Raw genomic sequence first — 25,356 nt, forward strand, 5'->3', positions numbered from 1 at the left:
AGTTGAATAGAGGCTACCTCCCATTTTCACCCGCAGTAATTTACCACGAGTATTTGAATTCCACCCTAAATGTCATTTTCCTTTCATGGTTCATATCTTTTAAGTCTGGATTTTAGCAGACCTTTACTTGTGGAGTGGAATTTTTTAAAATGGATCACTACAATTAGTTTCTCTAACGTCCTAGTGGATGCTGGGGACTCCGTAAGGACCATGGGGAATAGACGGGCTCCGCAGGAGACTGGGCACTCTAAGAAAGATTTAGTACTACTGGTGTGCACTGGCTCCTCCCTCTATGCCCCTCCTCCAGACCTCAGTTAGAATCTGTGCCCGGACAGAGCTGGGTGCATTTTAGTGAGCTCTCCTGAGCTTGCTAATAAGAAAGTATTTTAGTTAGGTTTTTTTATTTTCAGAGAGCTTCTGCTGGCAACAGACTCTCTGCTACGTGGGACTGATGGGAGAGAAGCAAACCTGCTAACTGCGGCTAGGTTGCGCTTCTTAGGCTACTGGACACCATTAGCTCCAGAGGGATCGAACACAGGAACCTAACCTTGGTCGTCCGTTCCCAGAGCCGCGCCGCCGTCCCCCTCGCAGAGCCAGAAGACAGAAGCCGGCGGGTTGAAGCAAGAAGACGTCAAAATCGGCGGCAGAAGACTCCTGTCTTCATATGAGGTAGCGCACAGCACTGCAGCTGTGCGCCATTGCGCCCACACTAACCCACACACTCCGGCCACTGTAGGGTGCAGGGCGCAGGGGGGGGCGCCCTGGGCAGCAATTAAGTACCTCCTGGCAAAAGCAGCATATATACAGTTGGACACTGTTATATGCATGAGCCCCCGCCATTAATTTTACACAAAATCGCGGGAGAAGCCCGCCGCTGAGGGGGCGGGGCCTTCCTCAGCACTCACCAGCGCCATTTTCTCTCCACAGCTCCGCTGAGAGGAAGCTCCCCAGGCTCTCCCCTGCAGAAACACGATAGAGAGGGTGAAAAAGAGAGGGGGGGGCACATAAATTTGGCGTAAAAACAATATATACAGCAGCTACTGGGTTAACACTAAGTTATGTGTGATTCCTTGGTCATATAGCGCTGGGGTGTGTGCTGGTATACTCTCTCTCTGTCTCTCCAAAGGGCCTTGTGGGGGAACTGTCTTCAAATAGAGCATCCCCTGTGTGTGGTGTGTCGGTACGTGTGTGTCGACATGTCTGAGGTAAAAGGCTCCCCTAAGGAGACAACGCCGACACCTGTTTGGATATGTGTAAGTGCTAAGGTGAATTTATTGCACAAGAGATTAGAGAACAGACAGGAAATCTACCCATGTCTGTCCCTATGTCACAGAGACCTTCAGAGTCTCACAATGCTCACTATCCAAAATAATAAACACTGATATCGACACAGAGTTTTACTCCAGTGTCGACTACGATAATGCAAAGTTACAGCTAAAATGGCTGAAAGGTATTCAGTATATGATTATTGTAATAAAAGATGATTTGCATATCACTGATGACTCATTTGTCCCTGACACAAGGGTACACATGTTAAGGGGAAGAAAGTTTTCCTCCTCTCATGAGGAAAAAGAGCGGGAATCTCCAGACAAGAGACTGCAGCTTCCCACAAAAAAAATTCTCAGGCAGTATCCTTTCCCCACTAGGGCCAGGATGTGATGGGAATCTTCCCCTAGGGTGTCACGTTTGCCCAGAAGGTAGCACTAGCTATTCTCAGGGATCCTGCAGATAGCGTGCACATTCTAGTACACTACTCAGACCGGCGATTGTGTCGGCATGGGTTTATAGCGCTGTGGCAGTGTGGACAGGTACCTTATCAGCAGAGATTGAGACCCTAGTATGCATATAGATATATATATGTATATATAGAGATATATATATATATATATTAAAGATGCTGTCTTAAGAGATAGGTATATATATATATATATAATATATATATATATATATATATATAAAACATGCCCAAAGAGACATGAGTATACTGGGTCCTAGAGTCAAAGCTATGTCGATTTCTGCTTGACGTGTCCTGTAGAATATGCAATGGACAGATGATGCCGACTTAAGAGGCATATGGAAGGCTGAGGATTGTGTGGAGAAGGGTTCTCGGACCTGGTCTCCACAGCTATAGCTGGTAAATTCTGATATTTTGCCTTATATTCCTGCACAGCCTAGGAAAGCACGACATTATCAAATGCAGCCTTTCGAATAAAGAAACAAGAAAGTCCGAGGTGCGTCCTTTCTTGCCAGAGGCGGGGGCAGAGGAAAGAAGCTGCACAACACAGCTAGTTCCCAGGAACAGAAGTCCTCCCCGGCCTCTACAAAAATCCACCGCATGTCGCTGGGGCTCCACAGGCGGAGCTAGGCCCGGTGGGGGCACACCTTCGTAAGTTCAGCCACAAGTGGGTTCACTCCCTGTTAGATCCCTGGGCAATAGATATTGTGTCTCAGGGATACAAGCTGGACTTTGAGAAGATGCCCCCTCACCGACGGCCCTGCCGGCTTCCCACCACGAGAGGGAAACAGTGTTAACTGCAATTCACAAATTGTATCTTCAACAGGTGGTGGTCAAGGTTCCGCTCCTTCAACAAGGAGGGGGTTATTATTCGACCATGTTGTAGTCCCGAAACCAGACGGTTCGGTCGGACCCATATTGAATTTTAAATCCCTGAACATATACCTGAAAAGGTTCAAGTTCAAGATGGAATCGCTAAGAGCGGTTATTGCAAGCCTGAAAGGGGGAGATTTTATGGTGACTCGGGACATAAAGGATGCATACCTTCATGTCCCCATTTATCCACCTCATCAGGCGTACCTCAGAATTGCGGTACGGGATTGTCATTACCAATTTCAGACGTTGCCGTTTGGTCTCTCCATGGCCTTGAGAATATTCACCAAGGTAATGGCGGAAATGATGGTGCTCCTGCGGAAGCAAGGTGTCACTATTATCACGTACTTGGACGATCTCCTCATAAAAGCGAGATCAAGAGAGCAGTTGCTGAACAGCGTATCACTTTCTCTGGAAGTGTAACGGCAACACGGCTGGATTCTATATATTCCAAAGTCGCAGTTGGTTCTTACAGCTCATCTGCCTCTCCTAGGCATGATCCTAGACACAGACCAGAAAAGGGTTTATCTCCCGATAGAGAGAGCTCAGGAGCTCGTGACACTGGTCAGGAATCTATTAAAACCAAAACAGGTGTCAGTGCATCACTGCACTCGAGTCCTGGGAAGGAGGGTGGCATCATACGAGGCCATTCCTTTCGGCAGGTTCCATACGAGGACCTTCCAATGGGACTTACTGGACAAGTGGTCCGGATCACATCTTCAGATGCATCGGTTAATCACCCTATCCCCCAGAGCCAGGGTGTCTCTCCTGTGGTGGCTGCAGAGTGCTCACCTTCTCGAAGGTCGCAGATTCGGCATTCAGGACTGGGTCCTGGTGACCACGGATGCAAGCCTCCTTTCTTCACACAGGGAAGAAATTTCCAAGGGCTGTGGTCAAGGCAGGAGACTTGCCTTCACATCAATATCCTGGAACTAAGGGCCATATACAACGCCCTAAGTCAAGCGGAGACCCTGCTTCGCGACCAACTGGTTCTGATTCAGTCAGACAACATCACCGCAGTGGCTCATGTAAACCGCCAAGGCGGCACAAGGAGCAGGGTGGCGATGGTAGAAGCCACCAGAATTCTTCGCTGGGCGGAGAATCACGTAAGCGCACTGTCGGCAGTGTTCATTCCGGGAGTGGACAACTGGGAAGCAGACTTCCTCAGCAGGCACGACCTCCACCCGGGAGAGTGGGGACTTCATCAAGAAGTCTTCGCGCAGATTGTAGGTCGGTGGGAACTGCCACAGGTGGACATGATGGCACCCCGCCTCAACAAAAAGCTACAGAGGTATTGCGCCAGGTCAAGAGACTCTCAGGCGATAGCTGTAGACGCACTAGTGACACCGTGGATGTTCCAGTCAGTTTATGTGTTTCCTCCTCTTCCTCTCTTATAAGGAAAAGAGGAGTGAGAACAATACTCATTGTTCCGGATTGGCCAAGAAGGACTTGGTATCCAGAGCTGCAAGAAATGCTCACAGAGGACCCATGGCCTCTGCCTCTAGGGCAGGATCTGTTGCAGCAGGGACCTTGTATGTTCCAAGACTTACCGCAGCTGCGTTTGACGGCATGGCGGTTGGACGCCGGATCCTAGTAGAAAAAAGGGATTCCGGATGAGGTTATTCCTACGCTGATAAGGGCTAGGAAGGACGTGACGGCTAAACATTATCACCATATACGGCGAAAATATGTTGCTGGGTGTGAGGCCAGGAATGCCTCTACAGAGGAATTCCAGCTGGGCCGTTTCCTTCACTTCCTACTGTCGGGAGTGACTTTGGGCCTAGAATTGGGGTCCATTAAGGTCCAGATTTCGGCCTTATCCATTTTCTTTCAGGGAGTGCTGCATATTCAGCCCCTTTTTTGTGCCACCAGTGGCACCTTGGGATCTTAACGTGGTGTTGAGTTTCCTGAAATCTCACTGGTTTGAGCCGCTTAAGACCGTGGAGTTAAAATATCTCACGTGGAAAGTGGTCATGCTATTGGCCTTAGCTTCGGCTAGGCGTGTGTCAGAATTGGCGGCTTTGTCATGTAAAATCCCCTATCTGGTTTTCCATATGGACAGGGCAGAATTACGGACTCGTCCGCAATTTCTGCCAAAGGTGGTGTCATCTTTTCATGTGAACCAACCTATTGTGGTGCCTGCGGCTACTTGTGACTTGGAGGATTCCAAGTTACTAGATGTAGTCAGGGCTTTGTAGATTTATGTAGCCAGAACGGCTGGAGTCAGGAAACCTGACTTGCTGTTTATCCTGTATGCATCCAACAAGCTAGGTGCTCCTGCTTCAAAGCAAACTATTGCTCGCTGGATCTGTAACACGATTCAGCAGGCTCATTCTGCGGCTGGCTTGCCGCATCCAAAATCAGTAAAAGCCCATTCCACAAGGAAGGTGGGCTCTTCTTGGGTGGCTGCCCGAGGGGTCTCGGCATTACAGCTTTGCCGAGCAGCTACTTGGTCGGGTTCAAACACTTTTGCAAAGTTCTACAAGTTTGATACCCTGGCTGAGGAGGACCTTGTGTTTGCTCATTCGATGCTGCAGAGTCATCCGCACTCTCCCGCCCGTTTGGGAGCTTTGGTATAATCCCCATGGTCCTTACGGAGTCCCCAGCATCCACTAGGACGTTAGAGAAAATAAGATTTTACTCACCGGTAAATCTATTTCTCGTAGTCTCGTAGAAGTGCGGACTTCTTCTGCAATTCTTGTATATAGTTATTGCTTAAATAAGGGTTATGTTATGGTTGCATCAGGTTTGTCTGATGCTCTGTTGTTGTTCATACTGTTGACTGGGTATATTATCACAAGTTATACGGTGTGATTGGTGTGGCTGGTATGAGTCTTACCCTGGATTCCAAAATCCTTTCCTTGTAATGTCCGCTCTTCCGGGCACAGTTTCCTTAACTGAGGTCTGGAGGAGGGGCATAGAGGGAGGAGCCAGTGCACACCAGTAGTACTAAATCTTTCTTAGAGTGCCCAGTCTCCTGCGGAGCCCGTCTATTCCCCATGGTCCTTACGGAGTCCCCAGCATCCACTACGGACTACGAGAAATAGATTTACCGGTGAGTAAAATCTTATTTTTTTACTAAACTAGTAACTTAAGGTTCTACAGACTGAGAAACGGTGACCACCTTTTATTTCCTTTCTCGTAATTGGCTTTATTTAATTGCCTACTATGTTTTAATTTAGACTTCAGGCGGTATCCAGTTAGCCGCGGTAAAACATTGAGTTTTTCACACTTTTTTTCCGATATCTCGCCAAATTACAGGATTTCCAGTTAAATCGTCCGTAAAAAAATAAATTTTCTCCCGAAAACACACACGTTCGTTGAAACTTGTGTGTTTTCGGTGGCCGTCTCTGCTTTCAGAGATTTGGTTTTGCCTCGCCTATCAATTGAGATAATTAGCTGTTTACTGCAGCTAATTGTAGTTCCAGTAGTAGTTTTTGATAAATAATTTGGCCAAAATACAATGTGTTAATTATTGATTACAATATTCCCAAAATGGCCCATTATGTGGTGCTTGCAAATTGCCAAACCCTATTTAATCGCGCCATTGCTCTTATGGATCTGTCCTGGCAGTTTATGATTTTATGGTAACAATAGTCTGTGCACTCAGGGTTTCCAGTCTGCTCCGTATAAAATGGTGGTTATTCTTTCATCCCCCCCCCCCCCACTGAAATATCAAATGCACAACTGTTTTCAAACTTAGTTTTGTATCTAATGTAACAAATGCTCCAGATATCAAATTATGTAGACAAGACGCACATAGAAAAACAAAGAAAGGTACTATAGATTTAATATTGTCACAAAAGCAAAATAATGCAGTAACGTATTTATAGTTAATTTAAATCCATATTATGTTACAATGGTGGAGGTGAGGGAAGTACAGTATTTCTTTATAGCACTTACAAAATAATTACTGTGTAGACAAATACAGTCTCAGATACACTGATTCTGCCACCAAAATTGTAATGTTCTCATTGTAGCATGTAGCCATTAAATAAATTTTAATGAAAAATGAAATAAAAATGGTTTTCTGAATAGAATAGTTCAGATCTGTTTCATATAGTGATACTAATGATATTGCAGTTCTTGTCAATATTCTTTGCTTTTCCAGTGAGATTTACATGTACTTATTAAGCAACATAAATGTGTAGTACTACCAACATTATGTAAAACATGTAAATGAGCACTTCTTTCCACGACTGCCTATATGTTGTTATAGACACATACATGCTTCTTGTATTAAGTGTTTGTTTAATTAAAGAGCAAATAAATTGTGATGAGCCATGGGAAGACCTGAGTTACCACCATTTAATATAGATGGGCCTTAATGATGTGGTATTTAACGGTAATTACACTAAAGTAACACTCTTATCTCCCAGTAATTGAACCTTGTGAGCTCTTGGCCTCCAATGTAATGCATTAAAAAATGTATACATTAATTTCTTAATGCGAGGTAACACATTAATACTAGAGCATAATTGGGTTTAGTTATTCCTTCATCTCCCATTAACAGCCTTTCATTAATCCAGTGGATGTGGATACGTCACTCTGTGTTTCTTGGATTGGGTGTACTTTACAGGATGCTCCTAAGTGATTATTATAAGGGCACAAGTGATGCTACTTGCTGAGTGAAAGGTTGAAGATTTGTTGCTGTTAATTAACTGCAATTTGGTGCATGCCTGCTGTCTCTTGGTCAATGCAATTGAAGCTGTTGGTTTCATCAGTTGTTAACGGGTCTTTGATAATGGCACCTAACGGGTTTCCATCTATGCAAGTGCTGTCCCTCTTGCTCTCTGCACTTGCTAGTGAGCCTGCCTTCTCGTATTCCTCCACTGGCTCTTCTTTTTTTGCCCAGGCCTCCCTCTTGTCTCCATCATTCCGCTCTGCATTTTCTGCCCTAGCACGCTCTTGACGTTTCCGCCACCATATATGTAGGCAGCCATAGAGCAGGATGCAGGCTATAATGAGAAGAATGATGCTGCTGGTGAGCCAGATGCCTAAAGCCAGATCTTTTTTCTTGCTGTTGACGGACGCTGGGTCTTGACCTAAAGTATGGAAGATTTTGCATTGGTCACTGGAGGGGTTGGCAGACTGACAGGTCACACACAGAATGTATGTTGTGAGAGGGGTGAGGTTTTCAATAGTGAAGAATGTCCGGCTGCCAGGAATTCTCTCTTCCTTCTGGAAGTTCTTCCTGGAGTACCCAGATAGCATTGTATTCCAGTTGGACTGGTACATTATGCTGTAGAAGCTGTCAGCACAGCTAGAGATTGATGGCCAGATGATCATAGCTGTGTCTGCTGTAATGTTCTGGACAGTGATTACCATACTGCTTTCCTGGACTATGTTTAGATGAGTTGAAAAATGTAGAATGGCTTTAACTCCAGGCAATCACTGTGATAGAAAAACAATAGTTAGATGCTGAAATTTGAGGGTTCTTACTTATTTTGCATATCTGCTGTAAAACACATATTTCAAAATTGTTTCATTGTGGACCTAAATTCAAAGGCATAACCATTATCTGAAGGAGGTTTTATTATTAAGTTATTTATAATCACATTTACTTGGAACAAGGCAAGCATTCATTTTGTCCAATATTCCTCGTGTTGCTTAAACTTGCATGATTTATTCAGCTGTTATTTGTTTAGTTTTTCATTTATTTATCACTGGTTTACCTTTTTGCTATACGTGCAAATAAAAGTGTTGCAATCATAGTGCATTATTACTAATTTGTTGATGCTCCTGATTGTAGCCTGTGTTCTCTGAGCAAGGGTAAGGACTAATTACAAAGCTACCCTTTAGTTCATTAAGAGATGAACATTGAGGCAACTCTTGTTAAAGTAGTAACTTACTGATCATTAGGACAGCTTTAGTGATTGTGCTTCTGGCCATGGATGCAACAAGCTACATACCGGAGACTTCTGCCATTTTCAAAAAAATAGCTTTGAGCGCATTTCTTGTGCTTATCAAAATGATGTCTCTGTTATGACCAGCGCTGCTGCTGTGCCACTCATTATTTCACAATGGACAACTCTGGACCAGGACCAACAACCCCTATTAAATGGATGGAATATGTGCTAGGTGAGACCTATAGGTGCCGTATGAGGTTGTTTTGGTGATCCCGTAGATTTGTGCATTCAGTGATTACAAATCAGTCAAAAATAAGATATAAAGTTTTTATTTTTAGAACCATAAATAAAAGTATACAGATAACTAAACCTTTTCATGTAGTTTTTCCATGAAACACATACTGGGAAACAGTAGTTCACAAGTGGGCAGTCTAATTTATATTGTTTCTGATTATACTGTTTTTGATGTCTATGTGATTTGCTGCTTCACTGCTATTACTGAATAAAATATTAGCTCAGGAACACATTTTAGAAGTTTAGAACTTTTAAACTACAAGAGTCTGACATTTTGTTGTCACTGCCATTTCTAAAAGGGTTTATTGGTTTTTTATTCACCTCAGAAATTCCAGATGACCTGTATACTGTGGAGCTTTTTGCATTAACGATTTATTTTAGATCTCCGTCCCTGATTATAATAGTGCAGATGTTGAAATCGCTGTATATTGTATTGTTTGGCCCTATTTGACATTCTATATTGATTATAAACAGAACTGTAACCACGCCTTATCTAATTTTATTTAAACTGTAATGCTCTTATGGTTATATTTATCAAAGCTTCCTGAGAGAAATTTCAACCGAAACAGATTCTGTCATTTTAAAAAACGAAAGGTGCTGATTGGTTGGCACTTTATCACTCTCCACTGTATGTATAAATATCCCCCTAAGAATTATAAATGCTTAATATATTTCTATTACATTAGTCAGATTGGGAACACTACACCCACAGTCTGTCACTGACCGACCACTTACCATGCTTATCGTACAATTCCTTTGCACTATACAGATGATGACATTGCACCTACCCAATGTGAAATAATCATATTTTATTTATTATATTTTAAATAAGCCACATTATGTATGCTGTGTGTGGAATATATTTTAATTGTGTTTTTGAACATAAAATTTTGTATATTTGCATAAAATTGCCACTATATTGCAATTCTTTTTTTTTTTAAGTTAGAATTTTTATTGAGAGCGATCAGTAACCAAAACAATACTATATTGCAATTCTATTTTAAGATTATTATTTTTTTGTTAACTTAAATAGAATGTATGGTCATTTTTTATTTGCCTTTTTTAGTAATGTATGTAACCAGATAGTATTATGAATACTAGTTACTGTATCGCAAAAAAAATAATATATATGATTAGTGCTCGTATATATTAATAGGAAAGACTTTTTCTATTTTTAAGGAATAAGTACTCACTCATTACTTTTTTTTGTTAAAGCCATTAGCGAAAAATGCTGCAAAAACACGTGGAATTGCTGATCCACGTGTTTTTCACTCCTGCTGAATGTTTTGCATAGGCGAAAAAATGGCCCTGCTATTGCATAGGGCTAATCCCCATTCGCCCTAAAAAATAGCGAAAAGTGCTGTTTTTTTACCTAGCCAATAAAAAATGGCACTAATGGAATACCCCCCTATAACTGGGAAGGTCTATTTTGTATAACATTTGCAATAGTTGTGTAGAGTTGGTAGCATGTGTATTTCTATTTATTTATTTTTTGTGGGGGGGAGGGGGTGGCGGCTGCCTCTAAGGCCAGCTGTAGGCTACATACTCATCAGTGCTAAAATGTTTATGCATTTATGTGCTTTTGTAATGCTGGTAATGTGCATGTAAACACAAGGAAAAATGTAAATCACTACCAAATAATAACCCAAATAGCATTATTTCCATGTATTCAGTGCACGTTCCATTGTGCTGTGGTGTTGCACTTTGACCTCTTACTCCATTACAGTGAGTCTGGTGTGCATTTAAAAATTACATCCATCTTAATAGGAGTACATTGTTAATGCAATTAGATGCAGCTAGGAAGAATCACTTGTGCTTGGATTGAGGCATGTTTAAAGTGACAATACTGTTCAGAAGGGGTTTTGCTTGTTTTTGCATTCAGTTAACACATAGTACATAACCTAAGGAGTCTTCTCACTTTAGGTCTTGCATATGGCTACGTAAACATTATACTTTGTTATTTTCTGTTATTACGTTCTTACTCTGTTCCCATATATTTGACCTTTACAACCATCATAGTGTTGGGGTGCAATGATGGCCACTGGAAAATGATCCAAAGTTACTTAACCTGCCTGGTTAACCATATGAATTTGATTTCAGTGTAACATAAATAGGTATTAGATACTGTATTATATATGTTCTATGCTTCTACATGTATAATCTAAATTCTTCTGCTATAGCCAAAGTTATGCATGAGACAGCTGCACTACACACACACGCTAAGCTGGAAGGCTTTACAACCAGTATCCTTTCTCTTATAAATACAGTTGCAGAGTATGTACAACTGTATTTCCATATATTTAGCAGTTTGTTCATACCATGAGACCCTAATTTATATTCACATCCTTCTTATTTCTGGTCATGTTAAATATCCATTTTCATAATCTAGATAGAAGAGTGGTCTGTAAATGTCATAGTTACAGGTCCGGTTAGGAGAGGTGACCTTCTCAAATACATAGGCATGGTATTACAAAGACCAGATGGTCCATTTGGTCTGAGTACTGGTAACTGCATAATTATATAAGGAATTAAATCCAAATTCTGTACATATGCACAATGCTGGCAGGCTTGACCTCTCCATGAGTAACACAGCATGACTACTCGTAGATGATCACGCTATATATATATATATATATATATATATATATATATATATATAACTTTCTTACTATTTCCGTAAAATATAAGCTGACCAAGCATATACCATATTGATCAAACATCAGTTTTGCAAATTACAATATTATTTTTACATTTTCAAAGCAAAATCTAAAAAGTAGTAGCCTACCTCAGATGTGTTGGTGGAACTGGACTCGACTTCTGCTGAATGAGGTCTCTGATTTCTCTGCACACTGTAATTAATTGGATGTGATCTGCACCTGTGGCTTATCAGTTTCTGCATTCCTTACTCTGCCAGCTCTCTTTGCCCGTCACTTGTGTTTCCGTTCTCCAGGGACATTGGTGAAACGACTCCTTTGTCTTTGCTGCATGAATTCACATGTGAGCGCATATTCCCCAAGTGCTCGGTTGCCTTGGTTTTTAAAAGACATAAAAAGATGATTTTTTTTTCCCCTTACCCTCCCCCTCTTCAGCCCGTCTCTCACTTCACTGCCTTATGTTCTCTCCTTTAGGGAGAGCACTGAACTCTGGTACTTCCCCCTTCTCTTTGAGATCATTACCAGACAGAGGAACTAGCTGTCATTAGTACAGCACTGATATTTGTTGTAAGGGAGGTCACTAGTACAGGCGCTGTAATCTGTTTATCTTTCCTGCGTCAAAATGAGTTCTCAATTCATATGATGCTTTTCTGTGGTTTCTTATACAATTTGTAATTATTTTTCTGCTTGACCAGAGACAAATGTCATCCCCTTTTTGCTGTGGTACTTGAATGTAGAGCAGCAATGTCTTAGCTCACTGGTAGCAGAGGAAAGCAATCTGCATTTTTTATTTTTGTGTGTGCGCACAGAAATACCTAGGTTCATTTTAATTTAGTTTACATCTAAATACTTGTGATAGCAATTTGCCTAAATGATGCTGAAATCCTCCTTCGTAGGACAATAAACAGAGTGCACGGTCCATTTAATTCTTATACAGTATATATTTTTTTTACTTCAGCGTAAATTGTCTCTTGTTGGAAAGAGATTATATATAGATTTACAGGGGTATTTATCAAATCTTGGTGAGAGATAAAACACCAACCAATCAGCTTCTGTTGTTTTTCAATCATAGCCTGTAAAATGCAGAAGCTGATTGGCTAGTACTTTATTTCCTACGATTGTTTCTGTCTCCCAAACTTTAATAAATACCCCCATAATATTAAATACACTGCTCCCAGCAGTATTTATTATAGACTAGTAGTTGATTCTATCAACCCTTTGTTCTGCACTCTCCTCCAATGCATTGATTCACAAGGAGTGTAAGTGACTGACTATGCACATGTAAAAGGCAAGTTGACTTTCACAATTGTGATTTACTGAAATATAAATTGACACTGTTCATTGATATGCATTAAATAGGAGACATTGGAATTGCATACCTATTCTTCTTAGTGCTTATCTTCACTTTATATTCACTTCACTCTGAACAGTGTTCATTACCATTACAACATGCGGAACCCAAAGTTTACTCCTTCTGTTTCATATCACAGCAGCTGCAGCCTATTTTTTTTTAATCAGATCTGCTTGTTTTCAGAAGGTGTGGTTCTTCACTTCTGATTGACAAGCCACGTTGAAAGGTTGCTATTTATCTAGCTCCTCCCTGCTGAAGCTCTGTACCATTTATTTGGGCAAATGAGGGGTGAAATCAATGGCACCGTATAGAGTCATTTTTCCCAGCCTCTGTCATCAAGTCACACGAACAGTCCAGGTTCTAAGATTAGCCATGCTTGACCACCGAGGTTCTAATGAAGTAAGCTGTGTTCAAGTATGGTTATCCTTCAAACCTGGACTGTTGGTGTGCCTTGAAGAGCAAGGTTGGGAATCATTGGTATAGAGGATAAATACAGGTAAAAGTGCATCGGGACTCCATACTAAGACCAAATTGGCTCAACACTGTTTTGGCCGCGAAACATGCCTGTCATGAATGCACAACCTAGCAAGGGCTGCCTTTTACTAGATTATACTGACTTTTGAATTGGGTTCTCTGAGAGTGAGAATTGTATGTACTACCCAGCACTGGGCTGTTCACTGACTTTCTTTCATGGTTGTGGGGAGGATCTTTGCAGCCAATCGGACGTTATGGAGCTGAGGTCTGTGTCTCCATTTGTTGGGCTGTGTGACCTCTGATTCTATTATTCTTGCTGTTACCTGCTGAGGCTTTTCAGCTATTGGAACGGACCACAGCACCTGTGTGGGGACACTTCCGAGCAATTACTGGCTGTACGAGTGGCAGTAACAGCTAACACACTGCATCACTTCATTGCATCCCTTACCTTGGTCCTAATGGTTGTGGTGCTGAGCTTTGTATCTCTGGGATATCTGTTGCTGTTCCTGCTTGTGTGCCCAGTACATATTCATCTTCCTGGTATTGACCTGCCTGACTTCAGGTCATATAACCTGACATACTTGCCTTCTATTTAGGTAGCTATGTAGTATATGATTGTACCTCTTCCCTCTGCCTTGTTTCCAATTGATATTGGCTGGCAAGTGTTCCTGCACCATCGCTGTCTGGTCCTATGCCGGATTTATTTACCTTCTTTGTCAAACCTCAGCAGGTAAACTCTGGATGATTGTGACCCTCTGACTGCATAACTTTTTTTCATAGGTGCTCCTGTGATTTTGTCTAAGGAGACCTCTCAGTCAGTAGCCAGCTTTGATCTGCTTGTTACCAATTTGGTTTTAGCGATAGCAACTAGAGACCTGTTTTCTGTGCCTATGGTGGTTGTATCTTGTGAAGTTTAGATTGCAGTGTTGTGAATCCCATTGGATTTACAGTACCTACCGTCAGATTTGGACATTATTCCTTGGGCAGTCTCTGTTGTATATAATCCCCTGCTATAATTACTTGTGTTTATATGACTGCTCTTCTTTTCTATTGTGACTCTGCTTCTCTCCATTGGTTTCAACATGGTAGTGTTCACTGTGGTGTGGATGATTAATCTACAATACCATCATTGTATTATGATTGCATTATGTGTTTGTTGTCTGTGCTCTGTATATGTTTAATGTGTGATTGAGCTTTTTACTTTAAATGGGTGGCCTATTCATTTATCTATTTGTTATCCTGATATGAACAATACGTGAGAAACCAAATGGGCAAACCTAAGCATTCTACTGCTAGATCTCAGCCTCCCCCATCTCCCCTTCCCTCTCTCTGGCTGATTCCCAGATACCGGTCTTCTCTGAGGCCCACAGAGTATGTCCTTAAGACAAAGGTTCCCATTATGCCTTATTAGAATAAAACATAGACAGTATTCCGACTACTTTCACAGCAATGTGTTTGGTTAAAAATTGAGTCTAATGCAAAACTGATGGTCTCCCTGGAGTCATGGTTTAGTGATGTAAAGGGCACTGCAGTGGCTCTCCATTATGCTTGTCAGGCCTCGAGTACTTGGATTGTCCTTCTTATTGAAAACTTGGACGATTTGGGAACCCATCATATGTGCATAATAACTTTTGCTTTGTTGGTGTGACTAGGCATATCAAGGGTCCTGACTTGCTCTGTTTCCTGTAAAAGTATCTTCCAAAGGTTGGATGTGGGAAGCATATGGGCCCCATTTTTTTTTAATTTTTTTTTATTCATTCTCCTAAAATGGGTGGAAAGTCTCTGAGAAACGGGGTCTTTTATAAGGAGAGTCCATTATTTTCTCCTACCAGATACAAAAAATCCCTGCAGGTCAGAGGTTTTTAGATGCTTTTTCATGTGTTTTCCATCTCCTAAATGCAGATAGTTTAGTACCCTATGCTAATGCATTTCAGATAGCCATGTCTGTTTTACCCTGCTGAACCCTGCCCACTTGTACTTATGGCTTATGGTGTACTAACTTTTTTTTTTAATTATCCTGCAAAGGCGAGAGAGTTTATTGCACACAGCTTGGTAATGGGGTCACCCCTCCCAACTCACTGTTTCTAATTGTTAAGTCTGCCATCATTGCACATGCTCTGGCAGTAATTAGAGTTTCTCTATCGTCCTAAGTGGATGCTGGGGTTCCTGAAAGGACCATGGGGAATAGCGGCTCCGCAGGAGACAGGGCACAAAAAAGTAAAGCTTTACTAGGTCAGGTGGTGTGCACTGGCTCCTCCCCCTATGACCCTCCTCCAGACTCCAGTTAGATTTTGTGCCCGAACGAGAAGGGTGCAATCTAGGTGGCTCTCCTAAAGAGCTGCTTAGAGAAAGTTTAGTTTAGGTTTTTTTCTTTACAGTGAGTCCTGCTGGCAACAGGATCACTGCAACGTGGGACTTAGGGGGAAAGTAGTAAACTCACCTGCATGCAGAGTGGATTTGCTGCTTGGCTACTGGACACCATTAGCTCCAGAGGGATCGAACACAGGCCCAGCCGTGGAGTCCGGTCCCGGAGCCGCGCCGCCGACCCCCTTGCAGATGCTGAAGCGTGAAGAGGTCCGGAAACCGGCGGCTGAAGACTCCTCAGTCTTCATAAGGTAGCGCACAGCACTGCAGCTGTGCGCCATTTTCCTCTCAGCACACTTCACTGGGCAGTCACTGAGGGTGCAGAGCGCTGGGGGGGGGCGCTCTGAGAGGCAAATATAAACCTTATACAAGGCTAAAAATACCTCACATATAGCCCATAGGGGCTATATGGAGATATTTAACCCCTGCCTGACTGGAAAAATAGCGGGAGAAGAACCCGCCGAAAAAGGGGCGGGGCCTATCTCCTCAGCACACGGCGCCATTTTCTGTCACAGCTCCGCTGGTCAGAACGGCTCCCAGGTCTCTCCCCTGCACTGCACTACAGAAACAGGGTAAAACAGAGAGGGGGGGCACATTAATGGCTATATATATATATATATTAAAGCAGCTATAAGGGAGCACTTAATATAAGGATATCCCTTGTATATATAGCGCTTTGTGGTGTGTGCTGGCAGACTCTCCCTCTGTCTCCCCAAAAGGGCTAGTGGGTCCTGTCTTCATTAGAGCATTCCCTGTGAGTTTGCGGTGTGTGTCGGTACGTGGTGTCGACATGTATGAGGACGATATTGGTGTGGAGGCGGAGCAATTGCCAAATATGCAGATGTCACCCCCCAGGGGGTCGACACCAGAATGGATGCCTTTATTTGTGGAATTACGTGATGGTTTATCTTCCCTTAAACAGTCAGTTGAGGACATGAGGCGGCCGGACAATCAATTAATGCCTGTCCAGGCGCCTCAAACACCGTCAGGGGCTGTAAAACGCCCTTTGCCTCAGTCGGTCGACACAGACCCAGACACGGGCACTGATTCCAGTGACGACGGTAGAAATTCAAACGTATTTTCCAGTAGGGCCACACGTTATATGATTTTGGCAATGAAGGAGACGTTACATTTAGCTGATACTACAGATACCGTAAAACAGGGTATTATGTATGGTGTGAAAAAACTACAAACAGTTTTTCCTGAATCAGAAGAATTAAATGACGTGTGTGATGAAGCGTGGGTTGCTCCTGATAAAAAGTTGATAATTTCAAAAAAGTTATTGGCATTATACCCTTTCCCGCCAGAGGTTAGGGCGCGCTGGGAAACACCCCCTAAGGTGGACAAGGCGCTCACACGCTTATCCAAACAAGTGGCGTTACCCTCTCCTGAGACGGCCGCACTTAAGGATCCATCAGATAGAAAGATGGAAGTTATTCAAAAGAATATATACACACATGCAGGTGTTATACTACGACCAGCTATAGCAACTGCCTGGATGTGCAGTGCTGGAGTAGTTTGGTCAGAATCCCTGATTGAAAATATTGATACCCTAGATAGGGACAATGTTTTACTGTCGTTAGAACAAATAAAGGATGCATTTATCTATATGCGTGATGCACAGAGGGATATTTGCACACTGGCATCTCGGATGAGTGCTATGTCCATTTCAGCCAGAAGAGCCTTATGGACACGACAGTGGACAGGCGATGCGGATTCAAAACGTCACATGGAGGTTTTGCCGTATAAAGGGGAGGAGTTATTTGGAGTTGGTCTATCAGACTTGGTGGCCACGGCTACTGCCGGGAAATCCACTTTTTTACCTCAAGTCACTCCCCAACAGAGAAAGGCACCGACCTTTCAACCGCAGCCTTTTCGCTCCTACAAAAATAAGAGAGCAAAGGGCTTGTCGTACCTGCCACGAGGCAGAGGAAGAGGGAAGAGACACCAACAGGCAGCTCCTTCCCAGGAACAGAAGCCCTCCCCGGCTCCTGCAAAAACCTCAGCATGACGCTGGGGCCTCTCAAGCGGACTCGGGGACAGTGGGGGGCCGTCTCAAAAATTACAGCGCGCAGTGGGCTCACTCGCAGGTAGACCCCTGGATCCTGCAGATAATATCTCAGGGGTACAGGTTGGAATTAGAGACGGATCCTCCTCATCGTTTCCTGAAGTCTGCCTTACCAACCGTCTCTTCCGAAAGGGAGAGGGTGTTGGAAGCCATTCACAAGCTGTACGCTCAGCAGGTGATAGTCAAAGTACCCCTATTACAACAAGGAAAGGGGTATTATTCCACTCTATTTGTGGTACCGAAGCCGGATGGCTCGGTAAGGCCTATTCTAAATCTGAAGTCCTTGAACCTCTACATAAAAAAGTTCAAGTTCAAGATGGAGTCACTCAGAGCAGTGATAGCGAACCTGGAAGAAGGGGACTTTATGGTATCCTTGGACATCAAGGATGCGTATCTACACGTTCCGATTTACCCCGCACACCAGGGGTACCTCAGGTTCATTGTTCAAAACTGTCACTATCAGTTTCAGACGCTGCCGTTCGGATTGTCCACGGCGCCTCGGGTCTTTACCAAGGTAATGGCCGAGATGATGATTCTTCTTCGAAGAAAAGGCGTATTAGTTATCCCATACTTGGACGATCTCCTAATAAGGGCAAGGTCCAGAGAACAGCTGGAGACAGCTTTAGCACTATCTCAAGAGGTGCTAAGACAACACGGGTGGATTCTGAATATTCCAAAATCCCATTTAATCCCGACAACTCGTCTGCTGTTCCTAGGAATGATTCTGGACACGGTTCAGAAAAAGGTTTTCCTTCCAGAGGAAAAAGCCAAGGAGTTATCCGATCTGGTCAGGAACCTCCTAAAACCAGGAAAAGTGTCAGTACATCAATGCACAAGAGTCCTGGGAAAAATGGTGGCTTCTTACGAAGCAATTCCATTCGGCAGATTCCATGCAAGAATATTCCAAAGGGATCTGTTGGACAAATGGTCAGGGTCGCATCTGCAGATGCACCTGCGAATAACCCTGTCACCAAAGACAAGGGTGTCACTTCTGTGGTGGTTGCAGAAGGCTCACCTATTAGAAGGCCGCAGATTCGGCATTCAGGATTGGATCCTGGTGACCACGGACGCCAGCCTGAGAGGCTGGGGAGCAGTCACACAAGGAAGAAACTTCCAGGGAGTATGGACGAGTCTGGAAAAGTCTCTTCACATAAACATTCTGGAACTAAGAGCAATCTACAATGCTCTAAGCCAGGCGGAACTTCTCCTGCAAGGAAAGCCGGTGTTGATTCAGTCGGACAACATCACGGCGGTCGCCCATGTAAACAGGCAGGGCGGCACAAGAAGCAGGAGTGCAATGGCAGAAGCTGCCAAGATTCTTCGCTGGGCGGAGAATCACGTGATAGCACTGTCAGCAGTGTTCATCCCGGGCGTGGACAACTGGGAAGCAGACTTCCTCAGCAGACACGATCTTCATCCGGGAGAGTGGGGTCTACATCCAGAAGTTTTCAACATGTTAATAGACCGTTGGGAAAGACCAATTGTAGACATGATGGCGTCTCGCCTCAACAAGAAACTGGACAAATATTGCGCCAGGTCAAGAGATCCACAGGCAATAGCTGTGGACGCACTGGTAACTCCTTGGGTGTACCAGTCAGTGTATGTGTTTCCTCCTCTGCCGCTCATACCAAAGGTATTGAAGATCATACGGCAAAGAAGAGTAAGAACAATACTAGTGGTTCCGGATTGGCCGAGAAGGACTTGGTATCCGGAACTTCAAGAGATGCTCACGGACGAACCGTGGCCTCTACCTCTGAGAAGGGACCTGCTACAGCAGGGTCCCTGTCTTTTTCAAGACTTACCGCGGCTGCGTTTGACGGCATGGCGGTTGAACGCCAGATCCTAAAAGGGAAAGGCATTCCAGAAGAAGTCATTCCTACCTTGATTAAGGCACGGAAGGAAGTCACCGTGAAACATTATCACCGCATTTGGCGAAAATATGTAGCGTGGTGCGAGGATCGGAGGGTTCCGACGGAGGAATTCCAACTGGGTCGTTTCCTACATTTCCTGCAATCAGGATTATCTATGGGTCTCAAATTGGGATCCATTAAGGTTCAAATTTCGGCCCTGTCAATATTCTTCCAAAAAGAATTGGCCTCTGTCCCTGAGGTCCAGACTTTTGTCAAGGGAGTACTGCATATACAGCCTCCTGTGGTGCCTCCGGTGGCACCGTGGGATCTAAATGTAGTTTTAGATTTCCTCAAATCCCATTGGTTTGAACCATTGAAAAAGGTGGATTTGAAATATCTCACATTGAAAGTGACTATGTTACTAGCCCTGGCCTCTGCCAGGAGAGTATCTGAATTGGCGGCTTTATCTTATAAAAGTCCTTATCTAATCTTCCATTCGGATAGGGCAGAACTGCGGACTCGTCCGCATTTTCTCCCTAAAGTGGTATCAGCATTTCATCTGAACCAACCTATTGTGGTGCCTGCGGCCACTAGCGACTTGGAGGACTCCAAGTTGTTGGACGTTGTCAGAGCCTTAAAAATATACATTGCAAGGACGGCTGGAGTCAGGAAATCTGACTCGCTGTTTATATTGTATGCACCCAACAAGTTGGGCGCACCTGCTTCTAAGCAGTCGATTGCTCGTTGGATTTGTAACACAATTCAACTTGCACATTCTGTGGCAGGCCTGCCACAGCCTAAAACTGTAAAAGCCCACTCCACAAGGAAGGTGGGCTCATCTTGGGCGGCTGCCCGAGGGGTCTCGGCATTACAACTCTGCCGAGCAGCTACGTGGTCGGGGGAGAACACGTTTGTAAAATTTTACAAATTTGATACCCTGGCAAAGGAGGACCTGGAGTTCTCTCATTCGGTGCTGCAGAGTCATCCGCACTCTCCCGCCCGTTTGGGAGCTTTGGTATAATCCCCATGGTCCTTTCAGGAACCCCAGCATCCACTTAGGACGATAGAGAAAATAAGAATTTACTTACCGATAATTCTATTTCTCGGAGTCCGTAGTGGATGCTGGGCGCCCATCCCAAGTGCGGATTATCTGCAATACTTGTACATAGTTATTGTTAACTAATTCGGGTTATTGTTAAGGAGCCATCTTTAAGAGGCCCTTTCTGTTGTCATACTGTTAACTGGGTTTAGATCACAAGTTGTACGGTGTGATTGGTGTGGCTGGTATGAGTCTTACCCGGGATTCAAAATGCCTCCCTTATTGTGTATGCTCGTCCGGGCACAGTACCTAACTGGAGTCTGGAGGAGGGTCATAGGGGGAGGAGCCAGTGCACACCACCTGACCTAGTAAAGCTTTACTTTTTTGTGCCCTGTCTCCTGCGGAGCCGCTATTCCCCATGGTCCTTTCAGGAACCCCAGCATCCACTACGGACTCCGAGAAATAGAATTATCGGTAAGTAAATTCTTATTTTCCACATTTTAAAAACTACTCATAATCTCTCCTCTGGTGCTTATGGTATCCTACAGACAGGAGTTATAGTAACCTGGTCCTTACCTCCACTCCTGCCTGCTTTCCTACCAGGACAGTTGAGTATGATTGCCCACATATATGGTGCATTGAGAGTTTGTGTGCTTGATCCTAGTTGCCATCACTATATAGGAAAAGCCTGTACTTGGTGCAATAGCTAATATTGATAGTGGTTAACAGTCATTAATATTTTTCAGTTTTAGCTGAAGCACTTCATAGAGTTGTCATAAGCCTTACCCTCTTGCATTCCAGCCTTTAGTCGCTGTTTTTCTATGTGTTTGACATTATCCTGGTAAACATGGCTGCCAAAGTCAGAGCTTGACAAGCTTACTGCACCGGTGCCTCTTACATGTAGCGTCTGTGTCAACATACTCTCCCCACAGGATCCTGACAATGATGGCCTGTATACCCGTTTCTTTATGGCTCCTGGGAGGAAGTCGCCCTCCTCGCAGGTCCTGCAGGAACCAGCCTGGGCAGCCACATTGACATAGGTAGTTTCACAGTTGGTAGACCACTTGTCTACTCCGCCTGCGTTGCTTGCTACAGCTCTTTGTGCACCTATAGTTAGTGCACAAGGAGCGTTTTTCCTATCCCTGATACCTCTTCCGTCAATGATCCCACAGATATGAAACTAGAAAACTTCCTCAAATCTGCTTATTCTCATGTGGGAGACATAACTCATCCAGCCTCTGCGTTATCATGGGTAGATAAAGCTATTGGTGATTGGGCAGAGAAACTAGAACATGGCCTGAGAGAAGGCAAGAGGAGGAGAGAGTTACTCGTGTATGTCTTAAATATCCAGAAGGCGAGTACCTACCTTGGCGTGGTGCCCATAAATACGGGATTCCTAGCATCCAAGATTTCAGCTTCCATGATCGCGTCTAGACTAACCCTTTGGCTGCACTCTTTGCGCGCAGCCACCAACTCCAAAAAGGCTCTTGAAGCACTCCCTTATGCAGGAGATGAGCTTTTTGGACAGGAACTTGACAAGATAGTTTCTACACTAGCGGCATCCAAGACAGCCCCACAGTTTGATAGGGTGGGCCTCCTCCTGGGGGACCCCAGGGTGGGAGGCCAACTTCTGTCTTTTGCGCCAAAGTGTTTTAGCAACACAGATGCATGGGTCAGAGGTGTCATCTCTCGGGGACTCGCACTGACGTTTCAGAGACTCCCTCCTCGACTGTTCTTTTGTACCAGGTTTCTGCGGGATTCAGCAAAAGCAGCATCTCTTCAGCTTTCAGTGTAGTCTCTTCTAGCCTCCAGTGTCGTTATCCCAGTACCCCAGGACCAGAAGGGTCAAGGTTTTTATACAAACCTTTTCCTAGTTCAAATGCCGGATGGAGTGTCTTTGAATTCCCACGTTTCACATGGAGTCCCTTCGATCCATTATCCTAACTCTGGAACCAGGGGACTTCATGGCATCTCTGGATATTCAGAGTGCATACCTGTATATTCCAATTCAGCCCAACCAGCAGCGCTTACTATGATTTGCCAACCTGGAAGATCACTTCCAATTTCAGGCACTAGTGTCTACAGCTCCTCATATATTTACCCAGATTATGGTGGTCATGGTGGTACACCTGCATCGCAGAGAAGTTAGGATATTGCCATATCTGGACGATCATCTCTTATTGGCCCAGACCCCAGAGATGTTACAAGGCAACATTTGTTACAATCTCTCGGCTGAAACATAAATCGGAGGAAATTGTCTTTAATGCCTTCGCAGGAAATGCTGCACTTAGGAGCATTCTTGTATTCTCGCCTCCAACACGTCTTCCAGCCGCAGCACAATGAAGTCCTTCTTACATCATCGCCAAGCCTCCATGCATGTATGAAGATCCCGGGGTCTCTGCAACTACAGGTTCTCAAACAGTGGAATGGCTCTTACCTACATATCAAAGCGCAGACCATTGTTCTCTCCCGAGAGATTCATCACTCCCTCGCATGGTGGCTTCTGAAATCCAACCTGACCCAGGGCTGTCCATTCTGGATCCTGGATTGGGTCCTGATAACCACATATGCCAGTCTGTGATGATGGGGAACAGTATGTGAGACCCAGTCATTCCAGTGTCGCTGGACAGCTCAAGAAAGCAGACTTTCCATCAATGTATTGGAGATCAGAGCCATCTTCCGAGCTCTATCTGCAGCTCAGCACCTCCTTCATAGCCACCCTGTCAAGGTTCAGTCGGACAATGCAACAGCAGTGGCGTACATAAACTGTCAGGGAGGCAGTTGCGATGACGGAGGTGATTGGCCACGTAGAGGATGGTACACATCTTTGGAGTCTCTCCGTCAACACACCACTGCTTCAAACTCTGACATGACCTCTCTCAAGGCCCATTCCTTCATCCAGATCTCAAATTCCTAGCTTTGATGGTATTGAGGCAGCAGTCCTGAAGGTGAAGGGTTTCTCCAACAGGGTCATTTGAACGATGCTCAAGGCCAGGAATCGTTCCTCGGCCATAATTTACGACGAATTCGGAAAGCTTACTTTGTCTGGTGCTCTACCAAAGAGTTCAACCCGTGGACCTTCCATCTGTCCCGCTTATTAACCTTTCTACAGGTGGGTCTGGATCTGGGTCTTAGACTTTCTTCATTGAGTTCCAAGTCTCGTCCCTGTCTGTTCTTTTCCAGTGGCAACTAGCTAGATTGTCAGACATTCGTACCTTCTTAAAGGGGGTGCTGCATGTACAGCCACCCTTTGTGCCACCTGTTGCTCTGTGGGATCTCTCCCTGGTTCTCGGGGTTCTCCAGTCAGCACCCTTTGAACCTCTGGATACGGTAGATTTCCAATTGCTTACGTGGAAGACTTTCTTCCTGTTGGCCATCTCCTCAGCCCGACGGGTGTCAGACTTTAGTGCCTTATCTTGGCACACTCCCTTTTTAATGTTCCATTCAAACAGGGTGGTTCTTCACACTCGCCTGGACTTCCTACCTAAGATCATTTCCAGGTTTCATTTGAACCAGGAGATTGTGATCCCAGCCTATGCGGAGGGTACCTCTGAGGAGACCTCCCTGGATGTGGTCCGGGCTCTCCGCATTTATGTCCATAGGTCTCGGAGATTCACAAGTTGGATTCCCTGTTCGTCCTGTATGATTCTCACAAACTGGGCTGGTCGGCTTCAAAGCAGACCTTGGCCAGATGGCTCCGTTTGACTATTTGCCAAGCATATGTAGAGGTGAGACTCCCCTATTCATGCAGAAGTCACGGCTCACTCCACTCGTTCAGTGGGGCCTCTGCAGAGAACAACTTTGCAAAGCAACTACATGGTCTTCTGCCCAAACATTAAGTTTTACACCTTTGACACCTTTGCGTCAGCTGATGCAACATTTTGGCGTAACGTTCTTAGTGCATTCCCGGAGCGTCCGCCAGCCCATAAGGGGGAGAGCTTTAGGACATCCCAGCGTAGCTTCTATTCCCCCTAGAGGACGTAAAAGAAAATGGATTTATGGTCTCACCTGGTTAAATCCTTTTCTTTGAAGTCCATAGGGTGCACAGGACACCCTCCCTGATGCACCTGGCTTGTGGGATCATCTTCCTATACTTGTGAGTATGTTGCCTGTTATTATGTATCTACGTATGTTTTGGTCTTCCTTCCTCTCTTGTTTTTTTTTCTCCGCTCCTGCCTTGGGCTTGCTAACAAAATTTCCCGGGCCCAGGTAGTGAAAGGGAGACTAATCATGCTGGGATTGAAAAAGTCAACCCCTTTGATGCCTGTTACTCCCTCACAACCTGTAACCCAGCACTGGCTCCTCCCTCTATGCCCCTCCTCCAGACTTCAGTTAGATCTTGTGCCCAGAGGAGAATGGGTGCACTGCAGAGAGCTCTCCAGAGTTTTCTGTGGAAAAGGAATTTTGTTAGGTTTTTTATTTTCAGGGAGTCCTGTTGGCAACAGGCTCCCTGCATCGTGGGACCGAGGAGAGAGAAGCAGAGCTGGCTTGTTAAGTTGGGCACTGCTTCTAAGGCTACTGGACACCATTAGCTCCAGAGGGAGTCGGAACACAGGTCTCACCTGGGGTTCGTCCCGGAGCCGCGCCGCCGTCCTCCTCACAGATGCCGAAGATAGAAGCCGGGTGAGTATGAGAAGGCAAAGAAGACATCAGATCTTCATGAGGTAAGCGCGCAGCGGTAAGCTGCGCGCCATTGCTCCCAGTCACACACACACAAGCAGGCACTGAAGGGTGCAGGGCGCAGGGGGGGGGCGCCCTGGGCAGCAATATTCCTCATATTTGGCATTGATAAGTCTGGATTAGGC

At 44.6% G+C, this 25,356-nt stretch overlaps 2 protein-coding genes across 7 annotated transcripts in view; one reads left to right on the plus strand and one right to left on the minus strand.

The window, feature by feature from the left end:
* CYFIP1 (cytoplasmic FMR1 interacting protein 1) overlaps window positions 1-25,356 on the plus strand; it is a 414,017-nt gene that overhangs the window by 300,508 nt on the left and 88,153 nt on the right. The window lies entirely within an intron of this gene.
* On the minus strand, window positions 6,382-12,074 carry FNDC9 (fibronectin type III domain containing 9). The gene is made up of 2 exons (XM_063957129.1): window positions 11,537-12,074; window positions 6,382-8,002 (listed from the first exon to the last, which is right to left on the minus strand). The coding sequence occupies exon 2, from the start codon at window positions 7,934-7,936 to the stop codon at window positions 7,262-7,264; it is 675 nt and encodes a 224-aa protein (XP_063813199.1). The 5' UTR covers window positions 7,937-8,002; window positions 11,537-12,074; the 3' UTR covers window positions 6,382-7,261.

This window comes from Pseudophryne corroboree, chromosome 2, assembly GCF_028390025.1.
Source record: "Pseudophryne corroboree isolate aPseCor3 chromosome 2, aPseCor3.hap2, whole genome shotgun sequence".
Lineage (NCBI taxonomy): Eukaryota > Metazoa > Chordata > Amphibia > Anura > Myobatrachidae > Pseudophryne > Pseudophryne corroboree.

What these genes read in the sequence shown, in the direction of transcription:
- FNDC9 (XM_063957129.1), bottom strand. Translation starts at nt 7,936, where the DNA reads ATGGTAATCACTGTCCAGAACATTACAGCAGACACAGCTATGATCATC.